The sequence below is a fragment of the Parus major genome, chromosome Z (genome assembly GCF_001522545.3).
Source record: "Parus major isolate Abel chromosome Z, Parus_major1.1, whole genome shotgun sequence".
Taxonomy (NCBI): Eukaryota; Metazoa; Chordata; class Aves; order Passeriformes; family Paridae; genus Parus; species Parus major.
The window spans coordinates 52845201-52868654 of NC_031799.1; the positions used below are offsets into that span (position 1 = coordinate 52845201).

The 23454-nt window shown below is 41.7% G+C and overlaps 1 protein-coding gene across 5 annotated transcripts in view; it reads right to left on the bottom strand.

The window, feature by feature from the left end:
* SEMA6A (semaphorin 6A) overlaps positions 1 to 23454 on the bottom strand; it is a 126453-nt gene that overhangs the window by 32163 nt on the left and 70836 nt on the right. For 3 of the 5 annotated variants that reach the window (XM_015652530.3, XM_015652526.3, XM_033520306.1), the window contains exons 11-19: positions 20225 to 20356; positions 16720 to 16875; positions 15139 to 15315; positions 14278 to 14418; positions 14113 to 14193; positions 12117 to 12175; positions 10331 to 10351; positions 10148 to 10198; positions 3261 to 3425 (exon numbers count right to left, since the gene is read on the bottom strand). In XM_015652530.3, the coding sequence (XP_015508016.1) occupies positions 3261 to 3425; positions 10148 to 10198; positions 10331 to 10351; positions 12117 to 12175; positions 14113 to 14193; positions 14278 to 14418; positions 15139 to 15315; positions 16720 to 16875; positions 20225 to 20356 (983 nt within the window). The remainder of the gene's footprint in view (positions 1 to 3260; positions 3426 to 10147; positions 10199 to 10330; positions 10352 to 12116; positions 12176 to 14112; positions 14194 to 14277; positions 14419 to 15138; positions 15316 to 16719; positions 16876 to 20224; positions 20357 to 23454) is intronic. The other 2 variants (XM_015652527.3, XM_015652528.3) reach the window with 2 other exon arrangements.

Genomic DNA, 23454 nt, shown 5'->3' on the forward strand with positions numbered 1-23454 from the left:
AATCCACATTTCAATTAATATTTTAAGTGTTTTATATCAAGCATTCATAGCAGAAAGAACTGAACTCGTATGTTCCTGCCCCTGGTGAGTGCCCTAACCACTCAGCAAGTGAGTTTTGCTCATACTCATCTTCCTTCTCACACACTGAGTACTTAATTAGTCCACACAGAGAAAAACATCTTCAACAGAACAGAGATTGAAAGAAGAGATCTAAGAACACCCTGGAGAAGAATAACAAGGATTCAGATCTCTCTAGGCAGTGGAGCTATTTGAACCTAACTCCCCTGTTTAAAAGGAACCATTTTAAAGTCTCTGAGATACAGATTAAAAGGACCTGAAAGAATGATGAGGGTCAAGATGCAATGAGGGGCACCACCATCTACACAGGAGAAAAGGTTCTTCTTCTCTATGTTCAAGCAGCAAATTTTAGCAATTCTCTGCCTAATTCTCTATATGTATGGCAAAGGGGGAGTGGAGGCCAAAGGACAGGATTTGTATTAGATGCCTGTGCTTCAGCACTGGTCTGAGCACTGTGAAATGACACCTAAATCCCAACCTTTTGGTGTGTGAAAAACAAAACATAGACCCTCTCCATGAGCAGTCAATTATGCATAATTCAATGTACATGAATCACCACATGTTAAAAGGTGTTTTCTGCTCAGGTCTCACTGAAGACAGTGGGACTGAGGCTTAGTGACTAGGACTACTCCCAGTTTTACTTCAGTGGTTAGACTAGAGCAGGCTTTCCTTATCTGTGTTGGGATACTGATGGTCACCAGCTCAAGTGATCAGAGATGTCCTGAGTGGCAGCAGCCTGGGCTGCAGTCATCATGCCCTGGTGGAGTTCACAGTCCTCAGGCATATGGCTCAGGCAAAGAGTAAAGGCAGGACCCTGCATTTTAGAAGAGCAAACTTTCAGCTCGTCAAGGAAGTCAGTAGGGACCCCCTGGGAAACTGCCCTCAAGGATAAGGGAGCGGAACAGAGCTGGTAGATCTTTAAGGATATGTCCCAAGAGGGAAGAGCCAGTAAACCCAGGTGAAAGAAATTGGACAAGAAAGACAAGAGACTGGATGGCTGTATTGGAACCTGGTAGCTGAATTAAAGGGCAAAAACGAAATGTACAAGTGGTGGAAGAAGTACAGGAAACAGTACAGGAACACAGTCTGGTTGTGTACAGGTGGGGTTAGGAAGGTTAAGGTGTAGTTGGAGCTGAAGCAGGCAAGGGAAGCCAAGAATAAGAAGGAGGGCTTCTACAGACATATGTCAGCCAGAAAAGGAAGGCTGAAGAAGGTGTACTCCACCTGGTTAGCAAGGCTGGCATGAGGAGAAGTTGAAGCACTCAAGAACAATTTTGTCTCAGTCTTCTCTTGCAACATCTCCTCGCACTTCTCTCAAGTGTTTGCTCCACAAGACAGGACCTGGGGGAGCAAAGTCTATCCCACTGTAAGAGAAAATAAGGTTTGGGACCACTTGAAGAACCTGAACATTCCAAAGTCTATGGAATGTTATGAGATGTATCCCAGAGTCCCAGGAATTGGCTGATTTAATTATCAAGCCACTGTCCATGATATTTGAAAAGTGTGGCAGTAAGGTGACTGGAAAAAGGGAAATATTGTACACATCTTAAAAAAAGGTAGACAGAAGGACCCTGGGAACTATCAACCTGTTAGTCCCATTATCTCTGTGCCTGGAAAGATCATGGAACAGATCTTCCTGGAAGCTCTGCTAAGGCACATGGAGGACAGAGGGGGCTGTTCTAGGCAGTCAGCACAGCTTCACCAAGGGAAAGTGCTGCCTGACCAACCTGGTGGAGAGTCTCCATCGATGGACAAGGAAAAAGCTATGTATATCATTTATCTGAACTTCTGTAAGGCCTTTGGCTTGGTCCCCCACATCCTTCTCTCTAAACTGGAGAGAGATGGACTTGATGGGTGTACAATTTAATGGACAAGGAATTTACTGGACATCTTTATTCAGAGGACAGTGGTCAATGGCCTGAGGTCTGAATGAAAATCAGTGACAAGCAGTGTCCTTCAAGGGTCAATTCTGGGACCAATGTCCTTATCAATGACATAGCGGCATTGAGTGAGCTTCAGCAAGTTAGCAGATGACATAAAGCTGTGTGGTGTGACTGATGCACCTGGAATGGATGCATGGAATGCCATCCAGAGGGACTTGGACAAGACTGAGAAGTAGGCCCATAGGAACCTGGAGGTTTAACAAGGCCAAGTGCAAAGTGCCTGAGCCAGGACAACTCACAGCCCAGAAAGCCAAACGTATACTGGGCTGCACACAAAACAGCGTGGCCAGCAGGGTGAGGAAGAAGATTTTGCCCTTCTGCTCTGCTCATGTTAGACCCCACCTGGAACCCTGCATCCAGCTCTGGAGTCCCCAGCACAGGAAAGACATGGGCCACAAAGATGATCAGAGGGCTGGAGAACAGGCTGAGAGAGCTAGGGTTGTTCAGGATGAGGAAGAGAAGGTTCTAGGAAGATGTTACAGCAGCCTCCCAGTCCCTAGAGGGGGATATATAAGAGCTGAAGAGGGACATTTTACAAGAGCGTGTAATGACAGGACAAGACAAATGGCTTCAAACTGAAAGGGGCAGGTTTAAATTAGATAATAAGGGAGAAATTCTTTACTCTGAGGGTGGGTGGTGAAGCAGTGCAACAGGTTGCTCAGAGAAGTTGTTGATGGCCCATTCCTGAAACTGTTCAGGGTTGAATGGAGGGGCTTGGAACAACCTGGTCAAGTGGAAAATATTCCTGATCATGGCAGCGGGGTTGGAACAAGATGACCTTTAAGGTCTCTTCCAAATCAAAGGACTTTGTGATTCTAGGATTCTATGGTTGTTGAGAGATGAAAATTATGTGAAATTAGCTGAGAACTGCTGTGTTGCCTTGGGAATTCAGAGAAAGGCAATATAAAAATGCATCCTTAAGAAAAATAGGAAGCCATGGATCTTGCTTTGTCAGAGACCAGGTCAGATCAAATTTAAAGAGAGTTAAATCCTCCCTGTTTCCTTCCTTCCCACATGCACAAAACTCTCTATAAAGGCACACACTTCTGTTTGTTTTGTGTGGTTTCCTCAGGCAGTGAATTATCTGAGATTGGTTGTTTAGTTTCAGACTTTACGATAAGCTTTTAATTATAGCACAGGAGTTTCATTACATGTTACTCTGAGCCAGCTGGAAGCAGTTACACTTTAGTCCTCCTCCCCCTCCCTCCTCACCACAGGATGTCATTTCCAAGGCCTTACCCTTCTTGTCTTGATGATTATGGGATGAAACTGCCACATATGGATCTGTATTTTCAGATGAACCAAGCGGATCCTTCCAATCCAGCATGCGTCCCCTAGCATCATAACCCTGTCGAGCGCGAGAGTCAGAAGTGGTGGTGCTTGGGACTAGGGAACTGGAGTGTCCTGTTTATATTATAAATACAGGCAGGGAAGACAAGTCTCATTAGTAACTTACCATGCTACCTCCCCATGCTCAGGGGTGTACACACTGCTTTGCTTCTGCGACGGGTGAACATCTTGTCTTAGGCTGAGCAATGTTTCAAAAGTCCTTCAAATCATCACTCCAAAGGAGGAGGGAATTTGAACCTTCCAGATCAGGGAGCTAAAAGGTGCTGCCACTGAGCTGGCAGTTCTGTGCTTCTCAAAAGTGTTAAATGCATATGAAAGATCATAAGCACACGTTATCTGAGTCAAGCATCCTTTGGCTGGATTCAGTACACATGCCTGACAGAAACCGAAGTGTCAGCCCATGCTGTCTGATACTGGCTCAGTCAAAATGCAAACAAAAAAATCAATTTAAACAGAACAATGTCCAAAATGGCTGAAACTGAATGGGAACACTGGAAGAACTACGAAATGGTGACATCATGAGGCACTGTACCTCATGCCCCCAGGGGAATGAAGGACTGCCTAACCAGTGTGCTCACACTGAGGCATTCCTCTCCAGATGGGAAATGTCCCGGGCCAGCTGCTCACACCCGCTTGCACCATCAGTATTGGTCCTGTCCGAGCTGATGGTCCAAAACGGCTCTGAAATAAGCACAAGACTGAACACTACTTCTGCTCAGAGCGACAGTGCAGACAATGCCTCACCTTGTGGATCTGCCCAAGAGCACCTGACTCCAGCAGCAGCTGAGACTGAGATCTCACAGGCCTTTTTTCCATTACAAATGCTCTAGACATTGTTACTGGTGCCCTGAACAAGACTGATCCACCTCTCGCATATCCCAACACACAGCGCATTGACAGAACTTGCCCCGCTGGAAACACGGCACAGTTTGAAAGGTGGCTTGGATGGGACAGTGGCGTGTTTGTAGATTCATACACTCTTTGCAGCTGGATCTGAAAAGCACATCAACACCTAAAATACTTGAGTCTGCTGTCTCTGAAAGACAGCTCCCACATGGAATTTCCAGTGTCTCAACTGCTTTGGCAAGAGGGCACCAAATGCCATCCACACCACAACATTTTTACCTCAAAACCATTATGAAAGTTTCCTTCCAGCACATGTGAAAAAGTGAATTATTTTCATCAGGATTCACGGAGTTTTGGGCCTCCTTAATTTTATGTGGAGTAACTATATCCCCATACCTACTTTTCTTAAAGAGCCCATTAAAAAAAGGATTTTTGACACATTCTCAAACACAAACTAACAGAATTGGATTATTCACAGACAGAATGGAATATAACATTTTTTTGTCAGATAACACTAGGCAGAATGACAGCAGCCCTCCTTTCTCCTGTCTCCTTTGGAACAGCCCAGTAAATTAATTTTCCTTCCTAAGATGAGTCTCACTTGGAGAGGAGTCCAATCACCAGGCTACAGGCTGCCCTAGCAGGGACCCTCTACCTGCTCCTTTCCTTGATCTTGCTTCACTGCTCAGAAAAATAATTTGAGATTCACTGGGGCAGAGACAGATCAACACGAGGAGCTGAAATTTAAGCCTCACAGAGAAGGCACAGAGCTGGGCAGGTAGATCCTGTGCTTCTGTAGTGTATTTTAACCAGCTCCTGGGTATGCACAAAGCTTTCGAAAGCTGCATCTAAAACATGCTGCTTTAAATGGCTTCTAAATCCATCCAAATTAGCTCTCAGAAGTCTAGAGAGAGATGATGAACCCAGATCCTCAATTCTACTCCAATAATCAAAAATTGAAATGCTGACCACCAGGGTCCCCAAGCTTTTAGATGCTCCCACATGCTTCATTTTATCCTGCCCATTCACCAGCTTCATGGTATTGAACTTCTGATGAAGTCAGAAAAATGCAGCAACTTCTATTAAGATGCTGTTATGATATAAAGAAGTCCTGTTGAATATTAATGTCTTTAGAGTAAAAAAATGTCTGTGTTCCTCTGTAAGTTTTCAAGGAGCTCTTTTGATTTACTAAATTGAATTATATATGGGAATGCTTTGGACTATATTTTGCATAGGACATGGCCATAATGAACTCCTTTAACTTGTATGCTTAGAAAGTAAAATTGGTTAAATTTACAGTGTTCTCACCATGAAGCCAACCTTCAACTACAGGCAATTGTTAACATAATTTAGCTCTGGATGTCAGTCTGAGGGTTTTATACGGACAACGGCAGTGGATTTTTTACCCTGTCATGGTAGAAAGTGTATTTTCTCCCAGCCATCTCTCCTTAAAACAGCAAATTAAATACTGTATTTTGTTAAGACAGTTTTGAATGTTGCCCAAATAGAAAAGAGAAGCCAAATGTTATCTTCTTTTAAAAGGTTTCCATAAGCCCCAGCATGGCTGGGAACATTGGTAACACACAGATAGAGGACTCCAATCCAAATGTGCTGCCTGCTCCAAACACAGCAGTCCTGCAGCAGGACTATTTGTGTCCAAGGGACAGGTAGAGATCCAGCAACTCAAAACACACACCCTCTTGAAGCAAGAATTTGCTGGATCCTGAAGGCATTCACTCCAACACTATTTTATGCTTGTCAACTCCTGTGTGCATCCCCAAGGAATAAGACAAATAACAGGGCAGAAATCAGAAATTATGGTATTTTCATGTTTTCTTTTCCCTAAGGATTAAGCCACAGTGGAAGCATTCATGGGGTTCCAGTCTTCAAGTTTATACCCCATTCAGCAACACCAGTAATGTGTACAGTACTTGGTCAGCTTACCAAATAGTGCTGCACTCAACATAAGAAAGCAATTAGTCATTGCTTGATAAGGAGGTAAAAGAGAAGAAAATCTTGCCAAGTAGCAATCATATTATATGTCTGTGTTTGATATGCATTTATATGCCTATATCTCTTTCCAGACACTTGCACTTTTAAGTGTGCTTAAAGGAGAAATTCTAAGGAAAAGCTCTAAGTATGGTTACAGAAAAACATTTCATAATACAGAAATCTGGAGAAAGTATATGCCTGAGGGACACATTTTCTAGGGGAAAAAGTAGTTCTTGAACCATATATTACCAATACACAGAGAACTTGCTGGTAATGGAAAGCTAAGGCTTTGTGAAGATATTAATATGTACCAGATGGTCACTGGGTAGAGAGGAGTTCCACATAAATACAAGGAATCTGTATACTCTCTCTGTTACTAATGTATTAGTCTAGTACACACTGAGAAGCAAGCTTACACAGCTAATCAAGACAAACTTTCTTCCTTTTGATTTTGAGGAAGCAGGGCAGGAGTAGATTAAACCTGTTCCTGTAAGCAGTATCACAGTGTCCTGTAAGTGCCTGAAAAGCCAGTCCCACTGGGTGAATTTCACCTCTGAGCAGTGTGGCACCACAAATGTATGAGCTACTTAAGTTTCTCTCATAAACAGAGAAAAGACTGAAGTGGCAGACAACCCAGTCCTGGCCCTCTCACACACAGCCATTATCAAGCCTTTACAATGCACTAAATAGTTTGCAACATGTAGTGGGCCTTTTTTTCCCATCACACCATTTTTTACCACTCTGACTTGCAAATAAGCTTTGCTGAAATTTAACAAGGCTTTAGCACATCTGAGATGTGGTCAGTACCTCTGTGTTAATAATGGTTAATACAAAAAACATCTGAAAAACCAATTCTGCCTTTGTTTTAAAATAAGCGTCTGAATAACACATAGCGCTTTTCAAATGTCTTTGTTTAAAGAAAACACGTAAAAATCAAATAGACGCACTTTAAAAAAATCTGGTCTAGGTGCTTCCATTATTTGCAAAAACTTTTCATTTGGAGTGCTGTAATCAAGTAACAGAGGCAGAGTAAAAGCACTTACTGCCTATAAGCACAGATAATGATGCAGAAAGGCTGCACTTCTGTAACTATAGCTTGTTCTGAAGTGCACTTGTAAAATGTAAAGAGGTTTTTTTTCAAGTTTAAAACAAAGACGGAGAGTCAATACTATCAGTATTTGATAGGTGGTCTAATATGCACAAGTCATTAGAATCTCAGAGGTTAAGATATCTTCACACTATCCTATTAACAGCTATAGCAACCTAATTAGACAATTAGAGGGAAAGTTGAGTCAATACTATAGAGGAAGAAAGAACTACGGCTAGGGGGTAATATAAGGGCCCAATTCACTAAGAACTGATGTTTCCAAAAGGTAATTGAAGCTGCTATTTTTGCTATTTTTGCAGTGATCTAGCTTAATCTCCTTTGTTTAAACTATGCAAAATTTCTCTCTGACTTTCTGCATCCAGACCTTCAGTCTGCTATCCTCTCCTTGAGTGTCACTTGAGCCACCTGTGTGCAGTTTGCACTTTAAATGCTTGCAACTGATCATGTGAGACTGCCTTAGGAAGAGAGCCCATGTGCCAAACTTAGGGGGAGGCTGGTGCTAAGAATACAAAGATTAAGGGCTTGGTTCTCTTTTTATTCACACTGCTACAGATTGGTAGCAAGTGTCTTGAAGTAGGATGATTTATAGTGGCAGAAATGAAGAGAATCAAGCCTTATGACTTCTTTGGGAGCTTCAGATGGCTTTGGGTGTTTTTAGCCCACTGAGCATTCACTCGGCTGGTATTCTGGTACCAATGTTCTGAAGCTTAATCTTAACCATGACGTAGCATTTACCTTTGCATTAAATTGTACTCAGTAACATCAAAATACATCATTCATAAATTTCTTGTTTTTTCAAGATACAAAATTACTCAGACCACTCACTAGAGTTGGCAAACATGAACATGCTTACTGAGACTGGGTACTACCTCATCCTAGAATTTTTGTACCCCTGATGTGGAAGATCAATAGAGGTGACTAGCAGTAGGTGAAAAGAAAGCCCAACTGCAAAAATATCAGAATAGGCATTTTAACTAAACCAACAGAAGGAGGAGCTGACTTGCATAGAGACTTGCATCCTTAGCAGGATGTACCTGAGAGGGGTCAGCAAAATAAGCTGTAAAAGACTGGACATGAATGGGATCCCATGTCACTGCTGGGTTTTCTCTGTTTTCTCAGCTTTTCTCTGCTGCACCTCTCTGTAAGGTCCTACTTCAAAAGCTGGGTTCATTTATGGATTCTGTCTTTGGGCTTGACGTGCCTGGACAGTAAAATGTACTCTCTTGTGCTAACTGTACTCTGTTAGACTTCAGCTTTTTTCATTCTGCTGCTCATTTGAAACATTTTCTGCTTCCTTGGTCAGATTAAAATACCAGTTTTTACTAAAGGACCTACTAATACTCTAGCTGGCAGGATCCAGAACCCCAGTTCCACAGCTATAACTCTGCAGACTATGGAAAGCTAGAACATTTCTGGCACATCAGCACTATGCCCAAAGCCACTCTCTTAATCTTTACATTCAGCAGTATGGATTTCATTATTAGTCTTCTTTAATTACTGTTTTGTGCATTAGAAATACAGCAAGTTCACAATGAAAGAAAGTATAAACCGTATATGCAAATGAAACTGTCCATATATTAGAAAGTCTCAACTTGCCTTTGATTTTGTACATTCCCTTCACTGGTTTTCATTACCATACTTTCAAATAAGTTTCACCTGCACATTTTTCATTTCCTGGTAATAAACAGTAGGGGGAATTTGATTTTATTTTTACAAATGTTGAACAGCATTCCTGTGCCTACAGTTATTTATATTCTGCTGTACTGAGCTGTCATTGGTTCAGGTCTGTACCTACATACTCTGCAGGCATGAGATGAAAGGATCAATTAAAAGTTCACATCAACCTACCTCTTTCCGTGTTCAGCCAAACGTATGGTGAATTTGATCTAGCCCTAATGAACTGCTAGTCTTGTACAGCCTGAAAGCAACTTCACAAGGAAGCTCCCACCCTGCATGGAATTTTGCCATTGACTTCACTTGGCAGGAAGGCCACACATCCTCTTAGCTTGTGTGTGCTTGTCTTTGTTCAGGATGTCTATAAGAAAAGCTATTGCAATGCATGTCCAGGTCTGAATTTAAAGTGATTTTTTATTCTGCAGTGACTCCTCATGAAGACATTCTTCACTCCAAGAACCAGCACAATCTACTTCCAAATATGCAGAACAAAGTGGTAGAAAGCACTATGAGCACAGATTAACATCTGCCTCATGGGAACCTGCTACTCTAGGCTTGCAGAAGTGATCCTCTTTCAGTTCAGGTCATTTAATTTGCTACGTAAATTTGAATGGACAGTGTAAATGACTCACCCTAGAAGTGACAAGAACCTTCAGGAACTGAGGCATAATCTAATCCCAAACCACACCAGTAAAAGGCTAATTTTCCTTATGAGAGATCTTTCTGTAACCCAGGGATAGTTCTGCTTTCCCTAAGGTATCTCTGACTGGCTGCTGTAGCAGTAATGGCACCAGCCTGTACAGCTCATGAGTGGGATGTGGGCTACTATCTTGTTTGTCCTGGTGAACAGATAAGATGCATCACTGTACCCAAGTGTTTGAGTGTTCAGATGAAGCATGCTCTTAGTCATGTCTGCTGGCAGGCCATTAAAATAGGCCGTATCTGACTTCAATTCAATGGAGACAGTTTTGAGGGAAGACAAGAAAAGAGGGATTGAAAATCAAGAGGTATGACTTAATCCTAGTTGTGATTAGTGAATCGGGCCCTCAGAACCAAGACAAAGCAAGTAAAATTGGGTAATAACTATTTGAGTACAGGAACTACTAGCTAACACAAGGATTTGGGGAGAATTTTAAAAAAACACTCATAAACTGACCATACACTGTGTAGTAAGACATTTCATGATCAGGTGAAGCAGTTGAAATGTCTATGAACAAAATAAATTGGGAAGAAACATTAAGTATAACAAAAGTATGAATATATAAAGAAGTTTAGTAAAAAGTGGTTCCTCCAAAATAGATTTTCTGTCAGTAAATATTGAAACTAAGAACTTCCTTACCATTCAGGGCTACGAAGGAATCTGAAAGACAAATAACAGGGGAAAAATCATTATTTCTATCTTGTTTTTCCTTTTAAGTAGTTTGCTGCTAATAACCATTAATGTTTCAGCTGATATTTATAACCATTTGATTTGTACAGTAAGGACCCAGGCAAACTTAATATTCCGACATACCCAAAACGAATGTCTGGCTTTGAAAGTGCTCGTGACCAGCTCTGTTCAGGAGGTACTGGAGCGGGAGGGCCAGTGTCCTCCCTGCTTTCTTTGCATATCCTAGTCTAAGGCAAGGCATTGCAGGGGAAACAGCCAGCAATGTGAGTGGACAGAACTCAGGTGACCCAAGATCACATAAACTATTAAAATCAGCTGTGCTAGCAGGAAATGAAATCTGCCTCTGTGCAGTGTCAAGGTTCAATGCATCATTCAGGGCTAAAGAGGGATTTAAGCAGGGTATGGGCTTTGTCGCTCTCTGCACAGAAGCAGATCTCTCTATGAGCACAACGTGCTGTTCCTGAATAATTTCCTATCCTCCTTCTATATGTAACTAATGTCAGGTACACTCCACTCCTGCCTAACCTATTTGCCCAAGGAGAGCAGAACTGGCTGAAAAGGGCAAAGATACACCAGCTGGGAACTGGCCTGATTTTGGTGCTAACCCATTTTACAGGGGGACAGAGGGGAGGCCTATGTGTACACCTCCTTCAAAAATCTTTGTGGCAGTCTGTATTAACCTTTCTTAGGACAGAGGCTGAAATCCTTATACTCCTTCAAGCACAGTGATTAGAATAATTAATGGCTCTTGAATAAGGATGTGCAAGGCATGAGAAGGCTCTGGCTTTCTCCAGAGCAGCTGGCCCACACTATGTCCCATGGCACAGTCTAGTGCTCTGTTTTTTCCCTTTGTATTGCAGAACTAATGACTCTCTCACTGTACATTGATTCCTCAGCTTCATCAGTTTTATTCCATCGGTGAGAATTACACTGAAAAGAACATGAGTCTTGATTTCATGAGGTTTATAAATAATATTTGGAGCTCAGAATCAAACCAGCCTTGGTGAGAACATTTGGAACAAGAGCTGTCCTGAACACAGATGTTGGTATTCCTGAAGGCTCAGAAATCAGCATGCAAGGTTTCCTTCCATGCAGTGCAAGCTATGTGCTTTTAAGCATTTCAGTACAAAACTGTAAATGTTTAAAGACCGTGTTTAAGCTTCCAGCTCATGCTGTCAGTATTTAAGGTTTACCATTAAAATTTCTTAGGCAGTGCCAATAGTACCTGACCCTTAACACCATGAGGTTGTCCAGACTGTATGTAAAATTCCCTAATATTCACAAACTAAGCAGTTGTAATTTCTTGATCCGGATCCAAAACTGAAGATATATTTCACTGTTTCATTGTGCTGCATGGGAATGTAGTCCAAATCACAGACTACACTAAGAAACCAAGCCACTTCTGTACATTTACATAAACAACCCAACCACCAGGGCTAATAAAGACAATGACCCCAATTCATTATGCCATTGCTGTAATCAACATCCTCTAGAGCTGTTTTCTCATTATGCAACCATTCCGAAGTCCAGTGTTCGTATAAATCACGTGAACTGGGCTATTTTCCTCAAACACATTTAAACAACAGTGCTTCTTCTTAACCTACATCATTAGGTACATTGCTGTCCCTGTTGTGGCTTATGTTGCTACAAAACAATGTCTGACAGGTAATGGTGATTTGAGGCATTCAGAAGGATGCTGTGACACACTGTAAACAGAGGTAAAAGTTTTGCTTACTTTGGCAGTCACCCAGGCCATCTGTATTGCCACGTTCTATGTCCTGTTCAAATGCCAGTCTAAATAATAGAAAGAAACAGAACAGTATGAATAACAACAATCATAGGCATAACCAGAAAGAAATTATCACATGTTCAAATCCCTGCTGTGAAACTGGCTATATCTTTGGAAATTCCACATAAAGGCTGAAAAACCACAACTTACACATTTGAGCTATTCATCATTGCTTAATGAACTCTTGGCTTCTAATGATACTTTGCCTCTATATTATTACTTTTTAAAAATCCACTGCATGCCTCGTTACCAAGGAAGAAAAGACCTGCATTTTTTAAACTGTTAAATATATGATGTTATCAGAAACAACTGTAACCCTACCTTAACCTATGCACAGAGTAAACTGGGTGCACTGGCACTTGGGTGTGAGAAGGAAGCCAACCCATGGGGCAGGTACTGTGCTTGAGGAAAAAAACCTGCATTTCAGCAATCACTTAGTATAGCACTGGATGAGGCTGCAAGGCAAAAGGTCCACCCCACAAAAAGTATTCCCCTTAACTCAGCAGGCTCTACTGACAAACACTCACATGTTTTTCTAGCTGACCTGCTCAGCTTATGCTCCCAACCTCTCTCCTTGATTTTGGATAACTATTAAAGCTGTTCTTCCAACTTCCTGTGTGGTCAAAGGTGAATAACAAGAATCTTGGAAAACTTCCAAATATGAGCCCTTGTCTATATTAGGATCCTGCCCTTGAGGCATAATTACCCTTGCAGACAACTCATTCTGAATCTTGTGTTCTTAAAACACCTGCTCCATTGTCACCTACTCTAGGAGGGTGCCTAACACCTCTGCCTCCTTTTGGCTAGATTAGAATTTCACCAGATATCTTCACAGCTGATCTGGACCCCCTTCCTAAGCACTGGACAGAACATGAGCTGCCTTGCTCGCTTTTGGACTTCAACACTGCAAGCTGCACAGCCTCTGTCTTGATGGATCTATTGATGAAAGTGCGAGCTGCTTTTAAAAGTGAGGTATGGAATTCCCCTACTTGGAAGGGGAAGAAGTCTTTGAATGACTTAGAAGTTGAAGAAGTCTTAAGCACTTTTGGAGTAAAGAAAAACCTGATATGGACACAGGTGCATTTTAACATTATCCTACCAAATGTCAAATCAGAAACAACCCACATTTTTGTAGTCAAGCACATACAGACACATACAGCTACAGGATCCCCAGCAGATGGGGGAAATCAGCAAATTAAGAACAAGACAGAAACACAGTGAATGTTACTTCTCCATTATATACTGAGGACCTGTAGAGAAGCAGGGTTAAGTGGCGTCAGATGTAGGGCTCTCAAGGCTTTGTGATGTCTGTGCTACAATTCCACTACTACCATGAGGGAGTCTAGCTGTATAGCTCAGAGTGGGCAGTCATATGGTGCGCTAGAAGTGGCCAAGAAATGCAAGCTCTGGAGTGGGTTTGCTCCCTGTAAACTTCACAGACTTTCATTATCATAAAATAATTAAATTCTACCGTTAAGCAAGGGGAGATCCAGCACTTCTCTAAATCTGTTTTAAGCCCTTACTGTACTCTGTTATTCCTCTTAGTAATGCACAGTAAATTAGAAGGACTGGTTTTGTTTTCAGTGGACAAATTACTTCAGTAATTTAATTTGGATTCTATTGCCTCTTTAATCAGCTGTGATGGCTCCAGAGTAGGCTGGTCCAGACATATCCATCCAATTCACTCCTTTCAATAATATGTGGACCTTAATACAGCTCTTTCATTTTCTTCTTCCTCCTCTTTCAGCAGTTACCAATCAGCTGACGGTTCACATCAAAAAAATTTGTGAGACATTTCAGAGGTGAATGCAAATAAGGTAGAAACAAACACTTCCCACATTTTTCCCTTTCTAAAAGCCTCATGTTTCAAATAGCTTTGCCCAAGACTGCCTGGCACCACTGCCACAGCTTTGCAGCCTGTCCAGCCAGAGCCTTTACTCACTTGGAGCCAAGGACCGTCTGCGTGCACAGCCCGCTCTCCTTCACCCATCCACAGTAGGGGTCTCTGGATGCTATGCAGGCCCTTGGGAGAGAAGAGCACAAGGTGGCATGAGTGCTCCAGCTTCCCCACTGCCCAGGCCTCTGACAGCCTCCACAAAACACCTACTTTTTGCATTTGCTGTGACGCTCGCAACGTCCCAGGGGAACCTTGATGACACAGGTGGAGAAGGCGACGTACAGGGCACTGCTGGGCTTGTCAAGCTGCATGCCCATGATCCGCTTGTCCTCCATGCCATCATAGCTGCATCTGATTTGAACGAAAGTGAGGTGTGGTTACAAGTGGGCTCTGCTGGGAAGCCAGGGGAAACCTTAATTATCCCCCAGCCTGAAAAAAATAAAATCATGAAAAACTTCCACCAAAAAATCCATAAGAAAGGTAGAACTGAACTTGTCAAGGAGAAAGAACACACAATAGCCACTAAAAATACTGATAGACATATAAGCAAATATTAAAAATGCATAAGGTAGTTAAGAATTGGAGAGCAACAGCACACCAGACAAGCTTCTGACGGTCCTTCATTTTTGTGTTTATTCTTCTTCAGCACTCAAAGTAGCTGAAATTTCTGCATGATTATGGCTCACTTCAAAGCCCCCTTAGGCATATTTGAGGAAGACTGAAATGCGGAAAATTTCCCTTAGAGACCAGCTTGCTGCTTGTTGAGTTATTTGGAGAGGAATCAGGGTTTTTTATAGGATTAGAAAATTAATCTTCCTTTCCAGAACTTCACTTCTAATTATCCATCAGCTGCTGCATAGGATGGGCTATTTTCTACACATACTGAATAAAAAAAAAAAATCTTATTGCAATATAGAGACTGATAAGCAGACATCCCCTCCCTAAACAATTTAAAATTACTCAAAAAATTTGGCTTCTCTAACCATTTCCGTTTCCATGGGACAAATTATTCTCTGGGAAATCAGAAGTTCAAAGTCACCCATGCATAAGTACAAAGAATCAGATACACACTTTTCAGGATTGTAAACACTGATCTCCTCCAGGAAAAGGCTGTCATTTAGGAAACCAGTGTTTCCTGTCCGTGCCAAGAACTTCAGGATGATTCCCTTCTCTGATCCCAAGAAAACCACGGTGTAGTTCTGATATGGCCCAGCAGCAGAGTCAACAGCAATTTTGGTCAGCCGGTATCTAAAATAAAAGAGCATCTTCACACATAAATCTCAGAGATAATCACATAATTGTCATTTATTTAATCATTTTTTCACATCAGATAAGTGTATGGTAGACTTCTAGCAACCATAAATCACATTTAAGCACTGTTCCTACCTGACTATAAATCAACACAGACTGTACCAATTTGGGTCCCCAGATGTTGGGGAATTTTCATGTGTTGGATGCCCACACATCCAACAGCGAGCAGAAGCGTCTGGAAGTTCAGAAGTGTCTAGAAGTTCATAAAACTGAAGGGGTGCTAGGAGTCTGAGGGCATTTAGGAATTATCCTTCCAAATGCCTGGTGATTTCTTTGGACAGGGATAGAGAATCAGCACAGTGAACTGTTTTTAAAATTTCAAGCTCTGTCACATTAAAAGCAGCTGAACAAGGTTTTTTTGTCAGGAAAAGCTGTGTCAGTGCAATAGTGAGACACTAAAACACCATTCTACCTCACTAAAAATAATCACCCAGCCATCACCAAACACATTCAGCGCTATCAGGTGATATCAAATCCTGGAATGACAAAATTTACTGAAAACAAGTATAGTGGTGGCTTGGTACCAGCTAGATGGTACTGCCTATCAAAGGGAAGCACTCTGAGAAGCTTGCTGCTCTCATCTTTGGTTGGAGGTTACAGAACCTGACAGAAAAACCTGACAGAAGATACACTATTATGACTAAGTCAGACCCTTCCACAGCTAAGTGCCCAGCACAGTACTCTACCTTTGTTCAGAGGAAGAGAGGAAAATATGGCAAAAGTTAGTCACATTATTCTGTTCACTGGTGGAGGGTAGATAAGTAGTATAATGACCACAGCAGAGAGTGGGAATGTTTTGAAAGGAAGGGGATGGTGTATTTAACACTTGCTGAGTTATGAGTCTTTATTCACATCTTTTTTTTTTTTTCCTTGTTGCTATAGAAAGGATGCAGATTATGTGATTACTTCTGCCTATACACTTCTGCAAACATTAAAGCTTACCAGTACACAACCTGACAGACCTCTCCATATCCTGTGAACATATCCTGGCAGACATGTTTGTATCCTGTGCACATATTCCTGCGCTGATCATTGCCTGAAGTTTTTACAGAGCCATCTCAAACATTGACTCATGAGCCGAAAGGTGAGTAAACCTTCCCTGCACAGCATTTCCTGCAATATCCGGTTTAAGCACAGTGCTGTTGGAAAAGACTGAGGTCTTTCCTATCTTGAAAGCTGCTCAGGGAGTTCCGCAGCATCTGCTCAGTTCTGCCACCATTCCTAGCTGGATTAGTGCCCAGGACACCAAGGACAATTACAGAATTGGAGTGTATTTGAAGCAAGGCTATTATCACAACTTGACAGCTACAATGCGGACAGGAGCTCGCTTGGTGTACGCACCTGACCATTGTTCTCAGGAACCAGGGTCGGTTGACAATGGAAGGCACAGCCTCGTCCATCAGTGGATGTGTTTTGATGAAGTTCAGAGTATCATCTGGGAACTCATTAGACGTTCCATATTTTTCTAATGATGTAGAGCCAGCACAGCAACCAGGCCTATATAAAACAAGAGAGTGAGCCAGAAAACTTATTTGACATCAACAGCAAGCTTCCTTTTGTGATGAAGCTCTTAGAAATCTGATGTGCTTTACTGGAGTTTAACTTGGAGGAGGATTGACAAGAGTGGTGGACTTGTTCAGCCCCTCAAGGGAAGCCTAAAATCCTGCTCTGTCCTCCATTCAAAAGGACTTCCTGTGTCACATAATAGCATAAAGTCATTTTTTCATCAGGAGTGCTATGCACAGACTGTGTAATTTATCCACTCATATGGAATGTAATCACAGCATATGATTATCTGCATTTGGCTTGATGCTTCCCAATGGCACAGGTGTTTTCTGATCTGTAACTTGCCTAGTTAACTGCTCTCTCTGGGAATAAAAGCATTCCCTATAATACAGAAGGAAGTTTGTTTGTTTTTTTTTTTACAGGAACGAAAGAATGCCACTTTTCTATCAGTCACATCAGTCACATCTGACAGAAAATGGACTATTGGAGAAGACATACCAAATAGCACCCATGTAAACATTGGTTTTACCCTTTGTTCAATTTGGGTGACATGATTTAAGAATGGTAGCTCATTGAGAATTTTCACTGAAAGGTTATTTGTCATTCTTTGTCAACTTAAATGCAAATCTGCTCATGCAATTTCTAAAATCTACCTGCTCCTAAGAGGAGTCTTCTTGTCCTGGACAGGACATATCTCAAAGAAGCAGCAAAATGTTTTACTTGATAATATTGTGTAAGTAATTTTCTTCAATAAAAGCCCCATTCGATCCCATTTTCTAGAGCACTATGATTCTTCAAATCTTTGAGCCAGTGTGAGATGGGAAGATGAAAGATGGATCATTCACTCATAAAAACGTTGCATCATCCAATCTTCATCTACTCTGATGTGGGTAAAGGCACTGACATCAAGAGTAATGTCACAAATACAGGACTGGTCCTATCATCTGTGTTGCTCAGATTTAGATAAATATTCAAACATTAGGTAAATAAATACCTTGTAGGGAAGGTAGCAAAGGACTCGAAGGAACTAGCCGTGTCAGCAAGTCTGGTCCCACAAGGAACATTACATGCAGACAATGTGTACTTTTGCCTATTCATATCCAAAATACTTGTCTTGTAATTGCATGTAGAACTAGCAACAGATGGAGAGAAGGAGAAATCAAGGGCATGACTGGTTTCCTAGGTCCTTGCAAGGGCATTGACCTGTGAAGCAACATTCCCAGAGAACTTGGGGGAGCAGCCTGCACCTTCTGGCACTGTGGTGTCTACAGTTTCTGTGTATCTAATCTGGAGGCCTACTTACTACTAAATCCTAATAGCAAGATTGGATTAATCCTGTTTTAATCTCAAAACTGGTTTAGTCAAGTCAGCATAAATCCGAGCAAACCCTGCTGTCTGGCCAAACAAGGAAGCAACACCCATGAAGGGCTCTGTTCTGGCTCTCTGTTCTGAGAAATGTTGGGATCACTAGGGGCAGTAATGCTCCTGCATCATACTGAGACACACAGATAAAAATGACCTTATTTCAAAGGTGTCTGTCAGGTACTTCAATATGAGCTAGAAGTAATGATTATTTCTATTAAGCAGATTGATTGCCAAATGTTACTTGAACCACTGTTCTCAATTCATGTAATCTCCTTCTTACATTTTTAGGCTTAGAAAAGCAATATTATCCCATCTTCATCGTAACAGTTAGCTTGCTATGGGCTCATCCCAAACTCGGAAACTTCCTCTTTCTCACTGAAAGTGACTTTTCCTTCTTCTTCTCCCCCTCCCTGCCAATATATCTCAGTAAGGCCCAAACAAAAAACCTTGGAGCCATCATGCAGCCTTGCACTCCCAAGGCAGGCCAGTGTGTCAACAACTTGTTTGAAACACTGCAAAATGGAGAAGAAAATCCTGCAACACCTGCATTACTAAGGCTCAGACTGAAAACAGACACAGATTTTACCAGATTTTCAAGTCACCTCCAGGCTCTTCTCTTGCATGACAACTTCAGAATAAAGACAGCACAGTAATACTACACTTGGAAAATCCAAAACAAATTTGGGTTAGGCATAAGCTCAGTGTCCACCATGGAGCTTCACAGACTCATAGAATGTCCTAAGCTAGAACCAACCCACAAAGATCACTGAAGTTCAGCTCCTGGCCCCACCCAGGACACCCCAAGAATCATACCACATGCCATGAGAGTGTTGTCCAAAAGCTTCTTGAGCTCTGTCAGACCGGTGCTCTCAGACCACTCCCCTGGGGAGCCTGTTCCAGTGCCCAACCACTTCCCTGGGTGAAGAACCAATTTTTCTAATGTCCAACCTAAAACTCTCCTGATGTAACTTCAGGCCATTCCCATGGGTCCTGTCACTGTCACCACAGAGAAGAGAGCAGTGCCTGCCCCTCCTCTTCCCCTCACGAGGAAGTTGTAGATTGTGATGAGGTCTCCCTTGAGCCTCCTCTTCTCCAGGCAAGCCAAGTGGCCTCAGCCACTTCTAACGTGGTTTTCCCTCTAAGCCCTTCAACGTTTTTGTAGCATCCTTTGGATGCTCCCAATAGCTTTATATTCTTCTTATATTGTGGTGTTCAACACTGAACAGAGTGGCTTTTTTCTTTTGAAATTATTGAAGATATCACAAGCAATGTAAAGTGAGAAAAAAGATCATTTTTTCCTTTTGAAATTATTTAAGATATCACAAGCAATGTAAAACATACATTAAAGTGGTAAAGCCTAAGTGAGATAAAAGAATTTGATTTATCTGTATGCATCTCAGTATCTCAGAGCAAAATGCCATTGGTGTAAATGAGATAACAAGTGTCTGTCAACAGCAACTTGTATGGAATGGTACTTGTAAGAAATATGAAGAGTGTAGTAGAGGAGATGCATGCAAATATGTGGAAGTGGGGAAAACAACTCATAGGAAAAATGAGGTAAACTGAATGTCCAGTTTGGTGGAATGCTCTTTTTTGCTTTCCACAAATCATCCACTGTGGCACTTAAACCACATGTTAATCATGGAACAGCAAACTGCAGAACTGGTGCAGGATTTGTAATGAGATATATCCATTACTGAACCAATTTGCAACAACTGTGTAACTCACACCACTCTAAAGTGGTTATTCTGACCAAGTGGATCTGATGCTGGCCTGATATATGTTATGCAAATCTCATTTTAAGTGGAAAAATCTCAATTGCATAGTTTAGATCTAAATTCAACTCAACTTTCACTTTACTGTTGCAACAGGTATAATTGTACCTCTTTGCACCTCACAAGACTGTTCAAATTATCAAAAAGCCTCTGCAGCCTGCATGAAGGAACAGAACAATATCACTATACATGAAACATACCTGGGCTTGGGTACTCGTTCATCCGGAACTGGTGTCCATGTGGAGTCTGGAGACTTCTGTTCTTTGAATCTCCCAGTAAATACATTGGCAATGTCAAGCATGTCATAGGCACAGACTGCAGAGCCAGGGATGCTGCGAAGTGACATTTCCCAGAAATTGTTACTCATTCTGCAGTTATGCATAAAATCTTGAGCAAAAAATAAGCTCTGTAGAAGTCTTCCTATCCCAGGTTACTCAGTCCTGAACTCTGAATCTGGTATTGACAGGTAAAGACAGCCCTATGGAAAAGCCTGAATACCAATCAGCTCCTGCCAAGAGAATTTATTTCTAAGCCTTTACAAAAAGAAGTAATTGAAATAATCTTGAAGAAGGGAAAGAATCAGTGAAACTCTGGCTATCACTGGCAATGCATGAGGAGTAGTGGCCAGTCTCACTCAGAACCCATTTTTTGGAAATTTCTTCTAAGTCATAACATCTCTCAGTACCAACCCTTGTAGTCCTTGCCATGCCTTAAAAAACACACTTCAGAGAGTTCAGAAGTTGGTTCTAATCAAACTGGAAGCGTGCTGCAATGTGCCATTTACCTGGATTTTACATGGAATTTGTTCATGCTCCAACAGCCTGATATCCATGAAATGTTCCCAATGAAAAGGAATCAGCTATGCTCAGGAGTTGGCTCTACTCAATGAAATGTAAAGAGCTTATAGAAGCAAATTCGATATTATTTTAAGATCACAGCATTGCAAATTTCAGGTTTTTGAATACTTGCATGCAACTGCATGACAGCATTGTCCAAACATAGTTATATTCTTACCTACATACTTTCTGAAAGGCTTACGGGTTTACCACGATCAGTCACTTGGAACTGAAATATTCATTTATCCCCCTTTCTTTTTTTTTTTTTTGTACATGAACTACTGTATTTGTGTCTGACTTCCACCACTTGATTTTATTGGGTAAATAGCATGAATCCAGACTGAGGCTTTCAATCCTGCTCTTAGCCAGTAGGTTATTATACATCAAAGAAAAAATGTAGGAGCTATAATACTGTTACAGAGGATTAAGCTAAACTCCTAAAGGTATATAAATTGATAGAAAAACAACCGTCTGAATAGTAAAAAAATCTCAAAATGCTTTTTGCTGAAGAAAAACAACAGTTGTCTTACTTTGATCTCCACATATTTGTCTTTTTATATGGAAGGAAACTTCAAAGCTCTATATTAATGTGATACTACACAGCAGGAGTTTTAAATGGAGGCAGCCATATATGTGTTGATGTAAGAGATGGTCAGGGGTGTATTTGGCCACACAGGGGACTTCATCCTAAAAGATAGCTCAAGACCCACTCCAGCTAGAATATTTTTCACATTGCTGAATTAAATCCTAATGAAAAAAAAAAAATAAAAAAATCCAACCATAAAATCTTGAGGTGTGTTACACACAACTACAAGTGCTGAGACCCATGCTCAACACACAACTGTGCACAGATAGAGACATTGCTGTGCTGAAAGGACTGCAACATCTTTTGCTCTGGAGGGTGGCAGATTGCAGGTCTGTAGTGTGATGCAGTGGTAAGGATGGAGCACAGTGGGTCACAGCCAAGGGGGTCTGAGCCTCCTCTGAACTACTGGACTACAACTCAGCACTAGCTTCTACCTCAGTGACATCTGATCAGACTAAGGAATCTCTTCCACTTCAGTCTAGAAGGAAACTTTGTTCTAGAGACCAAAGGTATTTGTTGCAACTTTTCTTTAGTAGAGGAGGAATGTGAGATGCATTTATGTCAGAAGTAGGTTTCACAGAACTACAGAATCACAGAATATCCAGAACTGGAAGTGACTCACAAGGATCATTGAAGTCCAGCTCCTGCACAGGACACCCCAAGAATCACACATGTGCCTGAGAGCATTGTCCAGATGATCCTTGATGTCTGTTGGGCTCGGTAACCTCGCACACTTCCCCAGGGAGCCTGTTCCAGTGGCCAACCACCCCCTGGATGAAGAACCTATTTTTTCTAATATCAAACCTAAACCTCTATGACTCAGCTTCCTCGAGTCCTCTAACAGGTCACCCGAGAGCAGAGACTGGTGCTTGCCCCTCCTCTTGACCTCATGAGGAAGCTCTGAGCTGCTGTGAGGTCTTTCCTCAGTCTCCTCTTCTCCAGGCTGAACAAGCCAAGTGGCCTTGTTCACTTCTCATACAGCTTGCCCTCAAGACCTTCACCATCTTTGTAGCTCTCCTTTGGATGGTCTCCAATACCTTTAGATCCTTCTAACGTTGTGGCACCCAGAACTGCCCCCAGCACTCAAGCTGAGGTCAGGTCAGAGCAAAGCAGAGCAGAGCAGAGCAGGACAATCCCCTCCCTTGCCTGGCTGGCCATGCTGTGCCTGATGCACCCCAGAACATTTTGGCTGCCAGGTCTGCTAATGAGCTGTCTCCAGGAATATATGCCTTGCTGTCACCTTCCATGTCTGGCAAAAACCTGTGGCCTATAAACTAGCATTTTGCTTTTTACACCAAGTACTTAGATTTTAAAATGCAAGACTTAAGGAAAAGAATTATTCATGGCACACCACAGGAAATACTAGCTGAGTGGGAGGACAATCTCAATTTTGAGATAATTGCAAGATACAATCTATTTTCTAATGTTGAATCTCTATTTGTTCACCTGTTTTTATTAAGCCAGATTGCATGGAAAGAGATCATCTTAATTTAAGCCTGTATTCCCTATTGGTGGCATAATTATTCCATTGCTGTTCCCATTGTTTTGATGTCAAAAGCAGTGATTATACATTACAAGCCCAGGCTTACTCTCATTTGAAGTCAGTTCTGTGAATGACCTCACCGAGGTCAGGCTTTGACAAGGGGTGGAAAGGGTACAGCAAAACTAAATGAATTTCATCAATAAAATTCCTCTTTCAGCTCAAATGTTACTCCATGAAACTGTGAAATACTTTTTAATTAGAAAGCTACTATTTTTTAAACTTCTCTGGGAGTTCTCAATAACAGATACAGTTACTCTTCAAATAACTTCGAGAGAAACATGCTATAATATGTAACAGTTATAAAATCTCTACAGATGAACGGATGCTTTTGGATAACCATGCAAAGAATGAAATAGGTGTTCTGGGGACCTTCCTTCCCAGCCAGCAAGACCTTGGTTCTCCCAGGAGAGTCAGGGGGCAGCAGGGTCAGTGCAGGGTCAGGGATCAATGCAAGGGTCACCAGGG